We start from the raw sequence: 15,161 nt of genomic DNA, 5'->3' as shown, positions 1-15,161 counted from the left end.
TCTGGGCATCTGTATGCGTTAAGCAATTGTCTGTGCATGAGTGGGTACAAGTTTATGAAGTGCATGTCATCAGTGTGAGTGTCAAATGTGTTTGAGGTGTAAGCCTTCTTTTACCCTTCAGTGTGCGTGAAGCGTGTCAGTTACGTGCATATTTGCCTGTGAATGAATTTTAAGTGAAATCTGATGTAGAATTAATAGCCAGTGTCACTTTCACATGTACACTTCCTTTTTTGAAACTATGTGGGTCAAGGTACTGCATTCCAGGTCTCCGCAGGTAGCAGAGGTTCCAACTTGGCTCTATCTAACTTTTAGTTTAGTGTATGCCTCTTTACCGGACTCACACTGGCTGGTTAGGGCAAGGGGATGAGAAAAGACCTACAATCAGTTTTAAATAGTTTTAAGAACTTGATTTCAATTTCATATTTTTGGGATACCATTGATTAGATTAAGATTCAGACTAATTTGCTCTGGTTGTTCGAGTTACTGTAGGTGTAGGCGATGGGTTTGGCAAGTTTGGCCTCCGTTGCCGTTGGCTTGGTCCGCCCTACCTAACTAAATTAAATTAAAAAGGCATAAAACTTTTAAGTCGTAAAGACATACCTGATTCATAAGGTCGGCTCCTTTCCTGCGACCTTGCTCACTTCCACTGCCCCCACCACTCTGTTTTGGTTTCCTTCCAAACATTTTCAGAAGGTGCAGCGGTCGCTTTTGTGAGATGAAAAGTGTTTTGTTTACAATAGTAAATGGTCACTGCCAAATGAGTAAGGTCTTCCCGGAAATGTTTCGCAATACTGTTATTGTCTCCCTTCGCAAGTCAGCCCATTCGTGTACTAATTGTCAGTACATAGATTTATCGAGTGCATAGAATTCTGTGATCGAGTGTTAAGTATTTAGCAGTAAATAATAATATTTTTCTACGTTGCTTTAGATTCCATTTAATTTTTATTTTATAATCAAGTTAATTCAGAGAAAGAACGAAAAATATATTTATTCTTTTACCAAATATCAGTGTGCTTGCTTTCGTATGCTTTCGTTCTGTCTGACAGCGACCGCCCCTGTCATTTGGACTTGTACTTCCGTTTGCAGTACATTGTTTCGATACTTGTCAACTGTGCCAGGCTAAAAGGAAACACACGTTTCTCTCTCAACACCAGTCATCAGTTGTTCTGCAGTTTTCCACTAGGCTACAATACAGGTACAAGTCTGTGTGGTCAACAAGCCAGCTGAGGGAGAAAGGAAGTAGATTCTAGATCTACATACATATTGGAAACATGTCTACGACAATAACGATGCCCGAGATAAAGAACAAGCAGCGTAGAGGCGAGGTCTACAAACAGTACAAAAAGGAGAAGAGGAAGGTCAGTTTATTGTCGACTAATCTATCTAGATCTAGAATCTAGATCTAGATCTTAGATCTAGATCTAGAATCTAGAATCTAGAATCTAGATCTAGAATCTAGATTAGATCTAGATTTAGATCTAGATATATCTACATCTAGAGTACTGTCTAGGCAATCCACCCACTTAACCCATTTTGGCTCTCTTGAGTCTCCTGTCTTTTGGCAGCCCAACTATGTCTAATAAGCCACAGTTACTGAACCGCCACACATTCTTCTTCCCTCAGAAGAGTGCATTTCTCATAATATGCCAGATTTCTTTCCAGTTGATAGCTAAAACTATTTTCTAAGTTGTCTGGGTTATCATCCGCCCAGGGTCTGGGCTATATGCCCACACCGGTCCACGCAGACCGCCCCCCTCCTAGGCTAGTCTGGGCTACCTGCCCACACTGTATCCAAACAGTGTAGTGTGTGCATTCCGCCCACCTAGAATATTATATCAAACGGAGTGTCTACGTACACGGTAACCGGGCACCTAGTCTCAGTATCTACGTACACGGTAACCGGAATGAAAATAAATCAATTATGTTTGTCCTGCTTCGGGCGGGGGTCAAACTGCAGTACTTTACTGTTTGCTGCAGATCACATAAAAAAAGCCACTAAAGTTGTCACAAATCGATTATTTTCTTGAAAATTTCAAATCTAAATTGAGCCATTGCCAAAACGTGGGGGAAAACACACACATCTCACATTAGTGTACATAAAACGTGGAAAGTGGCTATTCTCACCCGCCGGAAGTTCTCGCAAGATCTACTCCTCCCCTCTTCTCTCTCTCTCTCTGTCTCTTTCTGAATACTGTCTATCGGTGTGGACGATCAAATTGACCAAAACAAAGTTAAAAAATGATGTTAAAACACAAAAGTAAATTAATTTGGTTGTCTACAAAGATGCTACGGCTATTTAACTTTTCGAATCGAGCCGAACTACGCGGGTTGCCATTTTGTTTTGTTCTCTCTCTTTCTCTCTCTCTACTGCCAACAGACAAAATTGTACGCTTTTAGTAGGCTACAGTTGTAATGGAACGTTTGTTCACAGCACAGAATTCTACAATTTTTCTGTTATCACAGTGTAGAATCGAAGTGGCTAGCCGTACTTAGATCTAGGTTTGGCCCAATCGACTCAAGCCTGTTAAGTACACAGGTCTCATTAGACCTAGATCTAGTAATTATTCAGGTTCAAATACATGCAAGTCAGTAAGGCACCTTTTGGTTTTGTCTGAAATACAAATACTTTTGGCATTGCAAACTAAAAATTTCATTTACAATACAGCCATCAATATTAAGTACGGCTAGCCTGACAGTCTAGCCGTCCTTAAGTATGGCTAGCCTGGCTGTCTACCCGTACTTAAGTACGGCTAGACAAGAAGTCTAGCCGTACTTAAGTACTGCTAGACTGCCAGTCTAGCCGTACTTATCTTAGGCCCTATTAACATTAGAAAACAGGAGGTTTTAAAATACATACACTGTCATTAAGGCACCTGGTTTCGTCTCAAATACAAATGCTTTAGGTACTGCACACTAAAAATGTATATTTACAATTCAGTAGGCCTATTTTTTGTAAATGGTCAGTCTAGCCATCATATTAAGAATAAGTACGGCTAGACTGCGAGTCTAGCCGTACTTAAGTACGGCTAGACTGCCAGTCTAGCCGTCATTAAGTACGGCTAGCCTCTTCCGTGTAGAATTCTGTGGTTTAGGGTGAACGCAAAATTTGTTGGCCTAGATCTAGGCTATAACGGTGAACGCGCACCGGGTGAGAATAGCCAAAAGACTGGCCTGCACTATTCTCACCCCGGGTGAGAATAGAGGTGGCCTAAAACGTGATGCATTAGTTTTCATTCCTCCAAAACTTATACACATGTCAAATATAGGTGGAACCTGCATAATTAGCAGTTTCAGACCCCATGTCAGCTTTACAATCTTCAGTTTGTAAATTTTGTGCCAAAATTGTTCGTTTTTTTGTGATTCCTGGAGTGTCATTTTGAGCACACCAATGCAAACTTCCAAGAATGTTCAAAATTTAGTATTTTTGGGTGGGTTTTTTTACGTGTGCTTTGATCCTATGCTATTTGTCATCGAGAAAGGTTAACTTGCTCAAGAAATCGTTTATTTGTTTGCAAATAAACGAACAATTCGGATCACTTTTGTGCGTCAGTCGTGTCGTCACGGACTAGGTGTTTCAGAAAACACCATTATTTTTCAATAGAATCACCGTAGCTGGTTAAATCTTTTTGCTTTTCGTCGTTTATTCAATACTTCAAAAGCTGCGATGGGCGAAAGGAACATCAGGTTCCTAGATCTACGATTTCGGTCGGCTGTTTAACATTCGCCGTGATTGTCGTCACCTTGCAACGTGCCGGAAATCCGAATTTCACCCACTTTTGTTTTGAACGGGTCATCAACAGTGCCCGGATATAATTGTTTTCTTGAGTGACTTTCCCTTACCCGCTTCCCCAGAACAACAGAAGCGACGGGGGAAACAGAAAAACGAAAGTAGTCATTGCCTGCAGCGTCTGGTGACGCACTTGTGTAAGATTCTTGCGTTGAATGTGACGTACTGGACTGTTTTGCGTGTTTTTAGGCTACCCTATTGAATATTTTAGTGAAATTGCGGTGTTTACACTGGATTCCTGGAATAAGAGTGTGATGTGAGGACAAACTTCGAGAGATGGATCATTTCTGTGGTTATAGATTTAATAGCGTTTGTGCTTAGTGATGACGTTTGGGGTGTCGTCATGCAGCCGTACAAGACTGACTGACGTACTAGAAATTACATTGTCCTAAGAGCAAACATTTTTTAAGTCATGTGTGCTCTCTTTACTCAAACAAATAAACAAATATGTCCTTGTTTATCTGTCTAACTCATACACATTTGTTCTTTGTTGGTATGATATGCCTTTTTCCAATACATTGTGTCATCATTATTATGTTCAAGTAATATTTGTCACCATTGCTAATATCAATAAGTTTTCAACATATATTTCATACGTGCAAGATTCATTTAGAAGCAAAATACGCCTTTATTGATCTGTGTATCTCTTAGTTCAAATTTGTTTTTTGTAGGCATAATTTTATGTTTTCCCAGTCAGTATGTTTTGTCATCACTGTTATGTACGAGTACAGTTTGTCATAATTAGCAACAAAATTTTGATCGTCCACTGTTTTTGATATGACCTGATATCTGTTTCAAAGCAAATGAAACCTCTCCTGGTTTTTTAAAAATTCTTAAAGTGCGCATTTCTCTCTGGAGACATGACTTTGTCTTTTCCTGTACATTGTGTCATCATTTTTATGTACAAGTCATGTTTGTCATCACTGTTATGTACAAGTCAGCTCCATTGATTTTGTGCTTTTGCCTCATATTAGTTTAAAAATTGTTTTACACATGTGTTTTTCTGATACTGAGGCTTTGATTATAACTGTATTTGTACAGCCTTTCACTATTGTGATGTGTTGTCAATGATAATGTCAAATGTGTATCCTTTCTTGTACATAACAATGATGACATGTTCTGTGCACTGCGTCATTGTTACAAAGCTTGTCATTCATATTACCATTACGAATGGTTCATAGTGTACAAAGTCTTTGTTTATTAAACAAATGGAATTTAAAGTCCATAATTTGCCTTGCTGCTTATCTGTTTTTGTCATCACTGTTACATACAAGAAATACAGTAGTTGCCTAACCAATAGACCCATATCTCCAAATCCTTACATCTCCTTGCTCTGATACTCTAGGAATATGAGCACTAAATGTCAATCTGTGACTGACAGAAAAGAGAGTCAAATTGGTAAGAACAATTTTTTTTCACCACTGAGTCTCAAGAGAGTCTCATGTTTTGGCAATTGCTCAAATGTGAGGCGTGCTGACAAAATGAGTTACTTCTCGCATTTCACAAATGGAGATATTGGCCAAAAATCGACACTAGGGTCGAACTTGTAGATTTTCTGTTGATGCCATATTCTTGAATTATGGCATGCTTTTTATAATTTCTTACTTATAAATTGTAAAAAGATGTCACCCCTAAAAGTGTGGTGTACCTATTTCCATAGGGCTCGAATCTGAGAAGTAACTCATTTTGTCAGCACGCTTCACAAATGTAAAATATCAAATTATGGTTTAAAACAGTCAAGGTTACAAAAGTCCAGGGAAGAAATTCCACAGTTGAACCTGTCCGATACAAAATTGCTATGGAATCAGAGGAAAACCTTCTGTTTTCGGAGGTCTTTTCTGTCTTTGAAGGGGGACGGGGTATTTGGGAAACCTTTAGTATGGCTTGCCACTTCGGAAGGAAGAGGCTAACTGTACTTACTGATTAGTGACCATTAGACTGCTAGGCTAGCTGTACTTACGACTAGACTGGCAGGCTAGCCATACTTATTAGCCTAATTAATGATGGCTAGACTGAAAAAAACAGCAAAAAATAGGCCTACCGGGTTGTAAATAAATTTTTAGTTTGATCAAGAAATACCTGAAGTATTTGTGATGAAACCAAAAAGTGCCTTATGGACAGTGCTATTTTAAACCTGAATTATTACTAACTAGCTGGGTACCTCGTTTTGATGGCCGGACTCAAAAGAATCGATCGCCAAGTCGTTGTGGGATGAGTGCGCATGGCTTGTGAAAGGAAGCCTCACTTGTTCACATGGCGTCTAAGAAGACGGACTTTCCTTAGATTAGATCTAAATGAAACTAATGAAAAACTGAAAATTAAACTACAGTAACTTCAGACTCCTCAGTAAAACTGTGCACCCTTTGAAATCATTCTGAAACACGTTTAATTTTTTCAAATTCGAAAGTTAAGTGGTTCCGAAGTTTTAAGCGGCTAAAATGACGAACTTTCACAAATATAATACGTAGAGATGGGCCTGTACACTCAACTGGTTTTGGTCAATAATGCCTAAGTTGATCCCCTAAAATTCAGAAAGCAACTTTTGGGCGTTCAACTAAACAAGAAAAGAAAAAATGAAGCCGCAGAAAAAACATTAAAAAAGGAACAAACAAACCAAAACCAAAAACAGAAAAGGGGATTTTTAATTTAAAAGACCACAGCAATAAAAATAGCTCTGTCAAATTCATGCAGGCCTACTACTGCATTTCATGGTGTTTTTATGGTAAAAAGTGATTGACCTTATTACATATTACGGTAAGAAACTTTAATTACATCCCCTTGTTGAATCTTAATCTTAGTAAGTACTGAGCACTTAACGATATTGATTGGATTCTCTTAGTCGATAAAGGACTCGATATTGGCCAGTCGTCCACCCCGAACAGACATTAGCCACACATCTCTTAAATCTCTACAATGATGCATGACACCGCCCTTTCTTCACGCATTTCTCCCTAGTTCTCTGTTCTGTTTTCCTTTTATTCCTTCTAGAGTAACTTCTTTGTTGCTGAGAGCTGTTCTTCCAAAGTTCATTGGGTCAAACACCCAATCCATAGGGATAGATGCATACCTATTTAAACACTGCAACTAGTGCATTCGAATTAATGTTAGCAATTACCAATGAGACGGAGAAGTGTTGGTGTTGAAGTTTTCGTGCTGATGGTGCACAAATGGTTTGTATTGATTTTTTTTCAAGTTTTTGAGATTAATGAGGCAGAACATCCTTTCAGACAGCTCAGCTAACCATGTCCTTATTTTTCAGCTCAAAATGGAGGAGAAAAAAAAAAGAAAGCAAGAAGAAAAGGAACTTGGATCTGAGGTAAGAGCTGGTGATTAAGAAAAAACAAAACATTCCAGTTTGTCACCTGATTGATGTGTCTATTTTATTATATTGAATTACATAAAAATTTTGTTAAATTACTTGAACATTTTCTGTTCCTACAGGCCTATCCTTCATAAGCTTTTAAAGTTATCTTTCATTATATTTGTTCTGTTCCTATGTCTCGATGAAAATAGTCTGTGTGTGTGTGTGTGTGTGTGCATTAATGTATATTGCTTGAGAAGAAAGGAAGTAGTAAGAAAGGTTTTTGAAAAATGGGTATTCCAATGTAAAGCGCATTGAGCTACTTTTTTGGAAATGCGCTATATAAATGTTATATATTATTATTATTATTATTATTATTAAAAATTTGTTGAAGTGCTAGCTAGGGCACAGTGTGAGCTGGAATTTTTGTAAAATTTTTTGCTTTAAAGAGAAGTTCAGCATTTTTTAAATTCCCCCTAGATCTTTGCCATACCATTTTGTCCCCATATGGTTGCTTGATAGTATGATAAAACTTTGGTAGAAAAAAAAGTTGTGACCTAATAATATATATTATACATACACATTGTAGCTGTGGTTCATGTTATGTTGTATCTCTGTAATTATTCAGTGACAACTAGACTTAGGGGTGGAGGAAAATTACAAAGCAGCATCTTGGGTAGGCCTGCTAACAAAACTGCTCAGCTGAAAGAAGAAAGACTTCTGGGGAGCAATGGGGATGTGGTATGGGTTCACTTTTTTAGTTTGAAATATTTTCACTCTCTTTTTCAGGCTCCTCCGAAAAAGAAGCCAAAGACGATAGAAAATATGAGGGTACCAGATGAAACCATGGTTGATCCGGCTAATAAAGAGGTTTGTCTGTCACATGACATTTCATGTCACTGTTATGTTTGAACTAAGTATGATGTGAGGTGTGAAAACACTTCAAAGATGAATGTCCAAACCATTCTGATGGTTTGGTCCGCTTGTGACAATTTTGTCTGTTAGTTTTGAATCATTGATACCATTTATGCTGATTTGTACCTCATATGATAATGATGCTGATTAATTTAGTTTCCGCATTTCTATGTCTTTCTGTATCCATTTTCACTCTTTTTATGTGTTTACTCTGTATTTTTTTACCTTTCATTTAATGCATAATATTGTTTAAGAGATGGCCATTGTCTTTTTGAAAGAAATTTTTTTTTTTTTTTACTGCCATTTATTTCTTTTGATCTTATCGCATCATAACTACTAGTTTGGAATGTTGCTTGAACTAATTTTTCACTCTCTAGTGCTGGGCTGCTAGGTTCATGATTATTGAAAGCTAGGAATTGTAGGGATTGACTCCGACACAATTACTTACTTTCTAATGATGTGATTTCTTCCGGTGGTTACCTGGTTGGCTCCGAACATCTTCATGTTTAGGATAACCTTGATTTTGGAACACTATGAAGCATCAACTTTTTTTTAAAAAGATAAATAAAAAAAAAAAAAAAAGATTTTAATGATTAAAGTAACTGGTAACCGTTGGTTTTATGTAAAAAGGAGTCTGAACTTTTCTTCCATAGCATTGTTCGTGGGAATCGGTTCCGGAATTGATCCTTCCCCCAGCTCTATCACTCTCTGGAATTCAGCATCTCTTACATGTCTTTTCCTTCAGACCCAGATTGATTTGCAGATGGATGAAATGGCGTCATATTTCAACCAGGAGACCACACCCAAGATTTTGATCACTACGTCAGACCGACCGACAACGGTAAAGTTGTGTGATGTCTCTTCTCTTGAGTTATCTAATCCAAGGCATGGTGTATTATCTTAACCATCTTGTTATAAGTATTCATATGACCTTAGAGCATGCATCAGAATAACATTGAGTATGTGTCTAGCTTAAGATTATTATTGTTTATATTGCTGTTCATTTATATTATACATGTGACTGTAAGCCTGCGTGTGTGTATGTTGTGAAACACCAAACCAATGTGCACCCCCCGGGGCGGTGCCACTGACTGTAGTGTCTTTAGGCCATTCCCAAAGGGGGGACATTTCTCGTTCAAGCATAGTAGAATTGTAAATGGGCTGACTCATGTCACGCTCATAACTGTGCCTGATCTACAACAGGGAACTGCTGCTTTTTCTTTCCTGATCCTTACTATCCGGGGTGCCTTGATAGTCGAAGCAGACCTTGTGCTGTTGAAGCTAGAGAGGTGAGCAGTCTAAGTCTGATTCCCTGTAAAGACTTCTCTGTTGACATCCGCCCCTTGGCGCTCATAGGACCTTATGCAGTTGCGAGCGCCGTAAAACCCTCTACTATAAAAAAACAATGTGCCAGGATCTGGACAATAAAAATGTATCTTATCTTATTGTATTTTTTTTTCATTTCTGTGGATTTTGTCATTTTCGTAAATTATTATCCAAGGAATTACGCCCCAAGTGCTGGGAATGCTGAGGACACCTTCACATATGTGAGGCGTGCTGACAAAATGAGTTTCTCGCAATCCACAGATGGAGATATTGGCCAAAACTCGACACTAGGGTTGAATTTGTAGAATTTCTGTTAATGTCATGTTCTTTAACTATAACGTGCCTTTTATTATTTCGTACTTATAAATTGTAAAAACTTCACCTATAAGCATGATGTGTCTATTTCTATCAGGCTTGAATCCGAGAAGTAACTCATTTTACCAGCACGCTTCACATATGGTTTATTTTAATGCTGATGTTTATTTCATGTTCCTCTGATTACGGTACCACAGCTTTGATTTATTTACCTGTACTTACAAAAACATTTTTATGAAAAGACACAAAACTCTGTAGATTCTATCAGATTCTTTTTCTGTAGGTAGGGAATGCTTTGCCAAAATTCCATGACTTTATTATTCTCCTTTCTTCTGACTAATGTTGCCACCTCCATTTCAGAGGACCAACAGTTTTTGCAAAGAGTTGAAGAAAGTGATCCCAAATTCGTTTGTGAAGTACCGCCGCGGACTGGACTTGAAGAAAATCATTCCTCAGGCCAGTGAGAAGGAGTTCACTGATCTCATTGTGGTCAATGAAGACAGAGGGGAGCCAAGTATCCTTTTGCTCACATGTACATAAATTCATTATTATTGTAATTTTCCTGTCATGTAATTTATTAAGAACGATCAAGATTAGACGCGTACATACTGCTAGTCGCATGGTTCAACCTACTTCCAAATTTACAACTTCTTGGCTTAAGTTTAGTGGGTAGTTGGTGGGTGCTCTGGTGTGGTTTGCTACTTCTTTCCTTTAAAAAATCTATCATCCTTATCTCCCCTCCTTTTTTGTGTTTGTGTTACTCTCTTGTAACACCTCTAATCTCCGGCACTTGTATGACCTTATTGTGTTGCAAATGCTGTAAAACACTTGCTAAAACTAAAACTGGCCTAAGTTTTTCCGACTTGTTTAGAATGCTGATGACATATTAGTGTTACCCGGTAAGTCAAAGATTTGTATAATTTCAGCAGTCTGTGTTCTTGCACAATGGAAATGGGTGTTAAGTTATTCAAAGTTTTCCATGAAATGTCTGTTAGTCCATTGCTGCTGTACATTACGGCTGAAATTATATTTTGCTTTTGCTACTGTTTTGAGATACACGAAGTGGTCCATGGGATAATAGTTAAATGACTTCACAGTAATGGGATCGTGTTCTTTCAGTGCTGAGAATATGAAAAAAAAAGTCTTAACCAGTTCAAGATGGCCTTGTTTTATGCCATTTGCCTGAAGGTCCGACTGCAGAGTTCAAGCTTTTGAATATGAAGCTGACCAAGGAAATTAAGGTAAAAAGTGTATTAAGCTTCATGTGCTCAAGCTGTCCTCTTTGAAGGTTCACGTTTTGATGTTACTTTTTTTTATAACCTACTTATTGACATTCATGTAATCTCAAAAGTTCTGATCTGTCTCTTAAACGTATTGCTACTAAATGGATTCTTTTGAAAGATGTATTTTACATTTTGTCTCCTCTTTTATGTGAACCCCTGGGACCTCTGAAATAATAGCAGTGAGTATTAGCTTAACAGACCACTGACTTTTTAATTAAAAATCATCTCTTCCCAGGCATAAATATTATCTTTTTTCATGGATCCTGGAGAGTAGGGAGGGGCAGCTATGGCATAGTGCTGCCTGCAATGATGCCTATTCTCCTACCAGAGTAAGTAAAGTGTCTATATAAAGTTTTGACTAATTTTGACTTTTTCTGTCTTGTGTAACCAGAAAGTTGGGGAGATGACTGACCACACCCCAGAGGTCAACATACACAATTTCAACACAAGGCTTGGTGTGACTATTGGCCGTATGCTGACCTGTTTGTTTCCCCGAGGCCCCAACTACCATGGTCGCAGAGTGGTCACGTTTCACAATCAGAGGGACTACATCTTTTTCCGACAGCACAGGTCTGTGAATGCCGGCTTTAGACATACAGCCGCAAGATAGATCTGTGTTTACTGATCTCTTACAAGCCTAGCAGTAAAATAATACTAGCAAATTTGGTACTAATGTGCACATGTTTTATTCCTGAATACAAATCTACGTAGCGCTTGTGGTGTAAACTCCGTACAGAAGAATTAGAGCCAGGTTATTAACGTGACACACATTTAACATCATATAGGCATCCAGGAGCGGCAAATTTTGCCAACTTCCGTGACGTACACAGTGCAGCACAGAGCGAAAAATTACACATTTTCATGACTTACCAGGTCCATAAGGCAACAAAGGGGTTAATACAGGTGACCACTATGAAGAAGTGACCACTAAGGCAGGTTCAGCTGTACAGTCCAGCTTTGAAAGTGTATTTTTGATTGCCGGTGACCACATTTTCTCTTGTTGTTCAAGTTCAAGCACAAAAAAGCCAGGGAGTGGAGGTCAGCTGGTGTTCTGGTTAACCTCTTGACTGCTAACCATAAGATCACCCCATGTGCTACGGAAATTTCCGCATTGACAGTGTGCTTATTCGCTAAATGTAGCAAAGTATATATCAAATAAAAGAGAAATGAACACACAGTCCATTGGTGTAAGTAATTTTTAGGTATATATATGTATTCTGCACGCAAGAACCGCAGAGAGGCAGATTGACTTCGTCGTTCACGCGCAACACACTACACACCACCTTTCTTTGTTTTAGCTACCACATGTAAATCCCGTGACTAGCAGCCTAAAAAAAAAAAGACATGATCACGTTGGCAAGTGGACAGAGAATAAGGGGATGTGACTCTTGTTATTCAAAACTGTGTAGAAGCGAAGATGTGCACAAAGCAAAACGGGTTTTCCGTCCGGGGCGTACCAACGCCTACTGTGCACACGGGAGAGAATTGTTAGTGTGTACCAGGTACGCCCACAGAGCAGGTAAAGGGTTAAGATATTTGCCTCATGCTCCCCCATCTTACCCATTATTTTGAAAAACTTGCAAATTTTAGTCAAGAAATAAACTGCTGCCTTTTTTTTTTTAAAGTTACTATTTGGGTGTTTACATTTTGCGAGAGTATGTTTGTCTGCGAGACTACACTCGTTTTTATCGATCGCTTGCAAGCCCCACAGTAAAATAGTACTAGCTAATAATATGGTACTGATCATCGCATTCTTTTTCCGAATGTGAATCCAGACTGTTCTTGAGGCTGAATCTCTGTGCAGAAAAATTAAATCCAGATGATGAACGGAACATGCATGGAACATCATACAAGAAACCATGAATGGCGAATTTTGCCATTTTCCATGATGTCCATGGTACAGCACAAAGCTAAATTTTAGTATTGCAAACTTTTGTGATGTACCAGGTACGTCATAAGGCAACGAAGGCATTAAGCATTTTCCCTCCTTCTCTGTGTCTTCTGCAGCTTCTGGTCATATGTGCTATATCAAAAGAGTCCCTTTTACTTTTACAAGCGTTACTGTGTATTGATCAGTATCTTTTAAGAATTCCTAGGAAAGGAGGTAAGAAATTAGCTGAAAGATCCGTTTTCCCGCCTTGCTCCATCAGTTTGGAACTCTCTTCCCCAACCCTTGAGACATACAACATCTGAGTCTAAATTTATAATATCTTTAAAGACACATTTAATGACATTATTTTTATGTCAGTAGATTCATTCAGTACAGTGTTATGTAAATGACTATCTATCCATTTATGTATTTTGCAAATTGCATTGTGTACATTATTTTGTTATGTATGTGTATATGCTCATTTCGTAACGATATGTATAAGCCTGCGCGCGTGATAAGCAAGTAGATGTGTGTTTGGCGTGCATGTGTGCATGAGTGTGTGTGTTTGTGTCGCGTGCGTGAATATTGTTCGTATGTGCATTTATGTAAAGCGCCTACAGCTGGGTTTACACATGAGTGGGCACTATAGAAATGACCTTATTATTATTATTATTTATTGCTTGGGCACTGATTATGTACAGTACCAGGTAACCCAAGTTGCTGTTGGAGCTATGAATGCAAAGTTTACAGCTTTGACTTGTTACCCCCGGGGCAGTGCCACTGAGTGAAGTGTCTTTAGGCCATTCCCGAAGGGGGGACATTTCTCGTTCAAGCATAGTAGAATTGTAAATGGGCTGACTCATGTCACGCTCATAACTGTGCCTGATCAACAACAGGGAACTGCTGCTTTTTCTGTCCTGATCCTTACTATTGTCATTTTCATCTACTTCTTTTGTATGTTTGTCACTCTCTTGTGACCTGCTATTTTTGGGTGCCTTGATAGTCGAAGCAGACCTTGTGCTGTTGAAGCTAGAGAGGTGAGCAGTCTAAGTCTGATTCCCTGTAAAGACTTCTCTGTTGACATCCACCCCTTGGCGCTCATATGACCTTATGCAGTTGTGAGCGCTGTAAAACCCTCTACTATAAAAAAAAATATTGAACTTGTTGGTTGGTGGTTGGCGGGTACTCTGGTGTGGTTTGCTCCTTCTTTCCTATCAAACATCTATCGTTCTTATCTCCCCTCCTTCTATTTTGTGTTTGTTACTCTCTTGTAACACCTCTAATCTTCGGCACTTATATGACCTTATTGTGTTGCAAGTACCATAAAACTCATACTAAAACTAAAACTGACTTGTTAATTGTAATGCCTTTATGGGGAATGGTATGGTCGTAGAGCAGAAGCTTAGTAGGTTTCTGTATTTCATTCTGAAGAATATGTTCTTTTTTTTTCTCCTCCAGATATCAGTTCAGGAATGCAGAAAGAGTGAATCTGCAAGAACTTGGTCCAAGGTTTATCTTGAAACTGAGGTCACTGCAGAAAGGCACATTTGACTCAAAGTTTGGGATGTACGAATGGGTTCATAAGGTACAAATATTGGCATACTTTTATTTTTTTTCGTGTCCTTTCTTTTGATCGTAACTTCGTTTATGGAGTTACGTGTCCTTTCTTTTGATCGTAACTTCGTTTATGGAGTTACGGAAAGCTGAAATATGATACGGCATACTTCATCCTTAAAAAAAATAACGAGAGAAAAAAAATTACGGTCAGGTAGCTGGGGAGCACAACTTCGAACACAGGTAGGCCTACCTGTCATAATCCTGCATTAACTAAGCGCTGCTAATGAGTGCAATCAGTGGATGACCTACTTTTGCTCTCTGTGGGGAAGCCCCAGCCTAGTTGGCTGGCAAAGTGACAAGCACGCTGCCTGTGACCATGCCGCTGGGTTTATGGTAAGTTCAGCGGGTCACAATTGTGTCACGCGGTCAAATAGTCTATGGTTCGTTTTTTTGTTTAAGTAAAAAAAAATTTAAGGGCTAGGCCCTTTTCAAAGGTCGAAGGTCAAGGTTGATGTTGAAAATGAAAACGAAGCAAAAGGTGACGCGTATGATAGGCCCTAAGACGCCTAATAGGCTATCGCGCTAGGATTTCACAAGTCACAAAGTTGATAGTAATTTGAAGTGAACAAAGATAAACAGCATCGTGCCTTGTGCAATTCAATCGTTTTAACGTAGAAATCTAGATCTAGATATTTAAACAGGTAGGCCTGAGTCAGTTATGCTTACTTTTCCATAAAGTAGGGTGTCCAGTAAAGTCGTAAATTCGGCGCCCTGGTCGTAAAGGTCGTAAATGGTAGTAAATTTGCT

General features: G+C 38.7%; 2 protein-coding genes across 4 annotated transcripts in view; one reads left to right on the top strand and one right to left on the bottom strand.

Moving 5' to 3' along the window:
* LOC101845420 (coiled-coil and C2 domain-containing protein 1-like) overlaps positions 1 to 801 on the bottom strand; it is a 57,327-nt gene extending 56,526 nt beyond the window's left edge. For all 3 annotated transcript variants that reach the window (XM_013087140.2, XM_035971979.1, XM_035971978.1), the window contains exon 1: positions 601 to 801. In XM_013087140.2, the coding sequence (XP_012942594.1) occupies positions 601 to 684 (84 nt within the window). In that variant the 5' untranslated portion in view covers positions 685 to 801. The remainder of the gene's footprint in view (positions 1 to 600) is intronic.
* A 281-nt stretch (positions 802 to 1,082) lies between these two features.
* Positions 1,083 to 15,161, top strand: part of LOC101845191 (ribosome production factor 1) — a 17,429-nt gene continuing 3,350 nt past the window's right edge. The window contains exons 1-8 of the mRNA XM_005106684.3: positions 1,083 to 1,358; positions 7,047 to 7,103; positions 7,878 to 7,958; positions 8,749 to 8,844; positions 10,005 to 10,158; positions 10,803 to 10,885; positions 11,319 to 11,497; positions 14,256 to 14,382. Of these exons, the coding sequence (XP_005106741.1) occupies positions 1,272 to 1,358; positions 7,047 to 7,103; positions 7,878 to 7,958; positions 8,749 to 8,844; positions 10,005 to 10,158; positions 10,803 to 10,885; positions 11,319 to 11,497; positions 14,256 to 14,382 (864 nt within the window). The 5' untranslated portion in view covers positions 1,083 to 1,271. The remainder of the gene's footprint in view (positions 1,359 to 7,046; positions 7,104 to 7,877; positions 7,959 to 8,748; positions 8,845 to 10,004; positions 10,159 to 10,802; positions 10,886 to 11,318; positions 11,498 to 14,255; positions 14,383 to 15,161) is intronic.

The sequence above is a fragment of the Aplysia californica genome, unplaced genomic scaffold, assembly GCF_000002075.1.
Source record: "Aplysia californica isolate F4 #8 unplaced genomic scaffold, AplCal3.0 scaffold00550, whole genome shotgun sequence".
Taxonomy (NCBI): Eukaryota; Metazoa; Mollusca; class Gastropoda; order Aplysiida; family Aplysiidae; genus Aplysia; species Aplysia californica.
The sequence above is the reverse complement of the archived record's forward strand: the minus strand, read 5'-3'. Positions and strand labels throughout refer to the sequence as shown.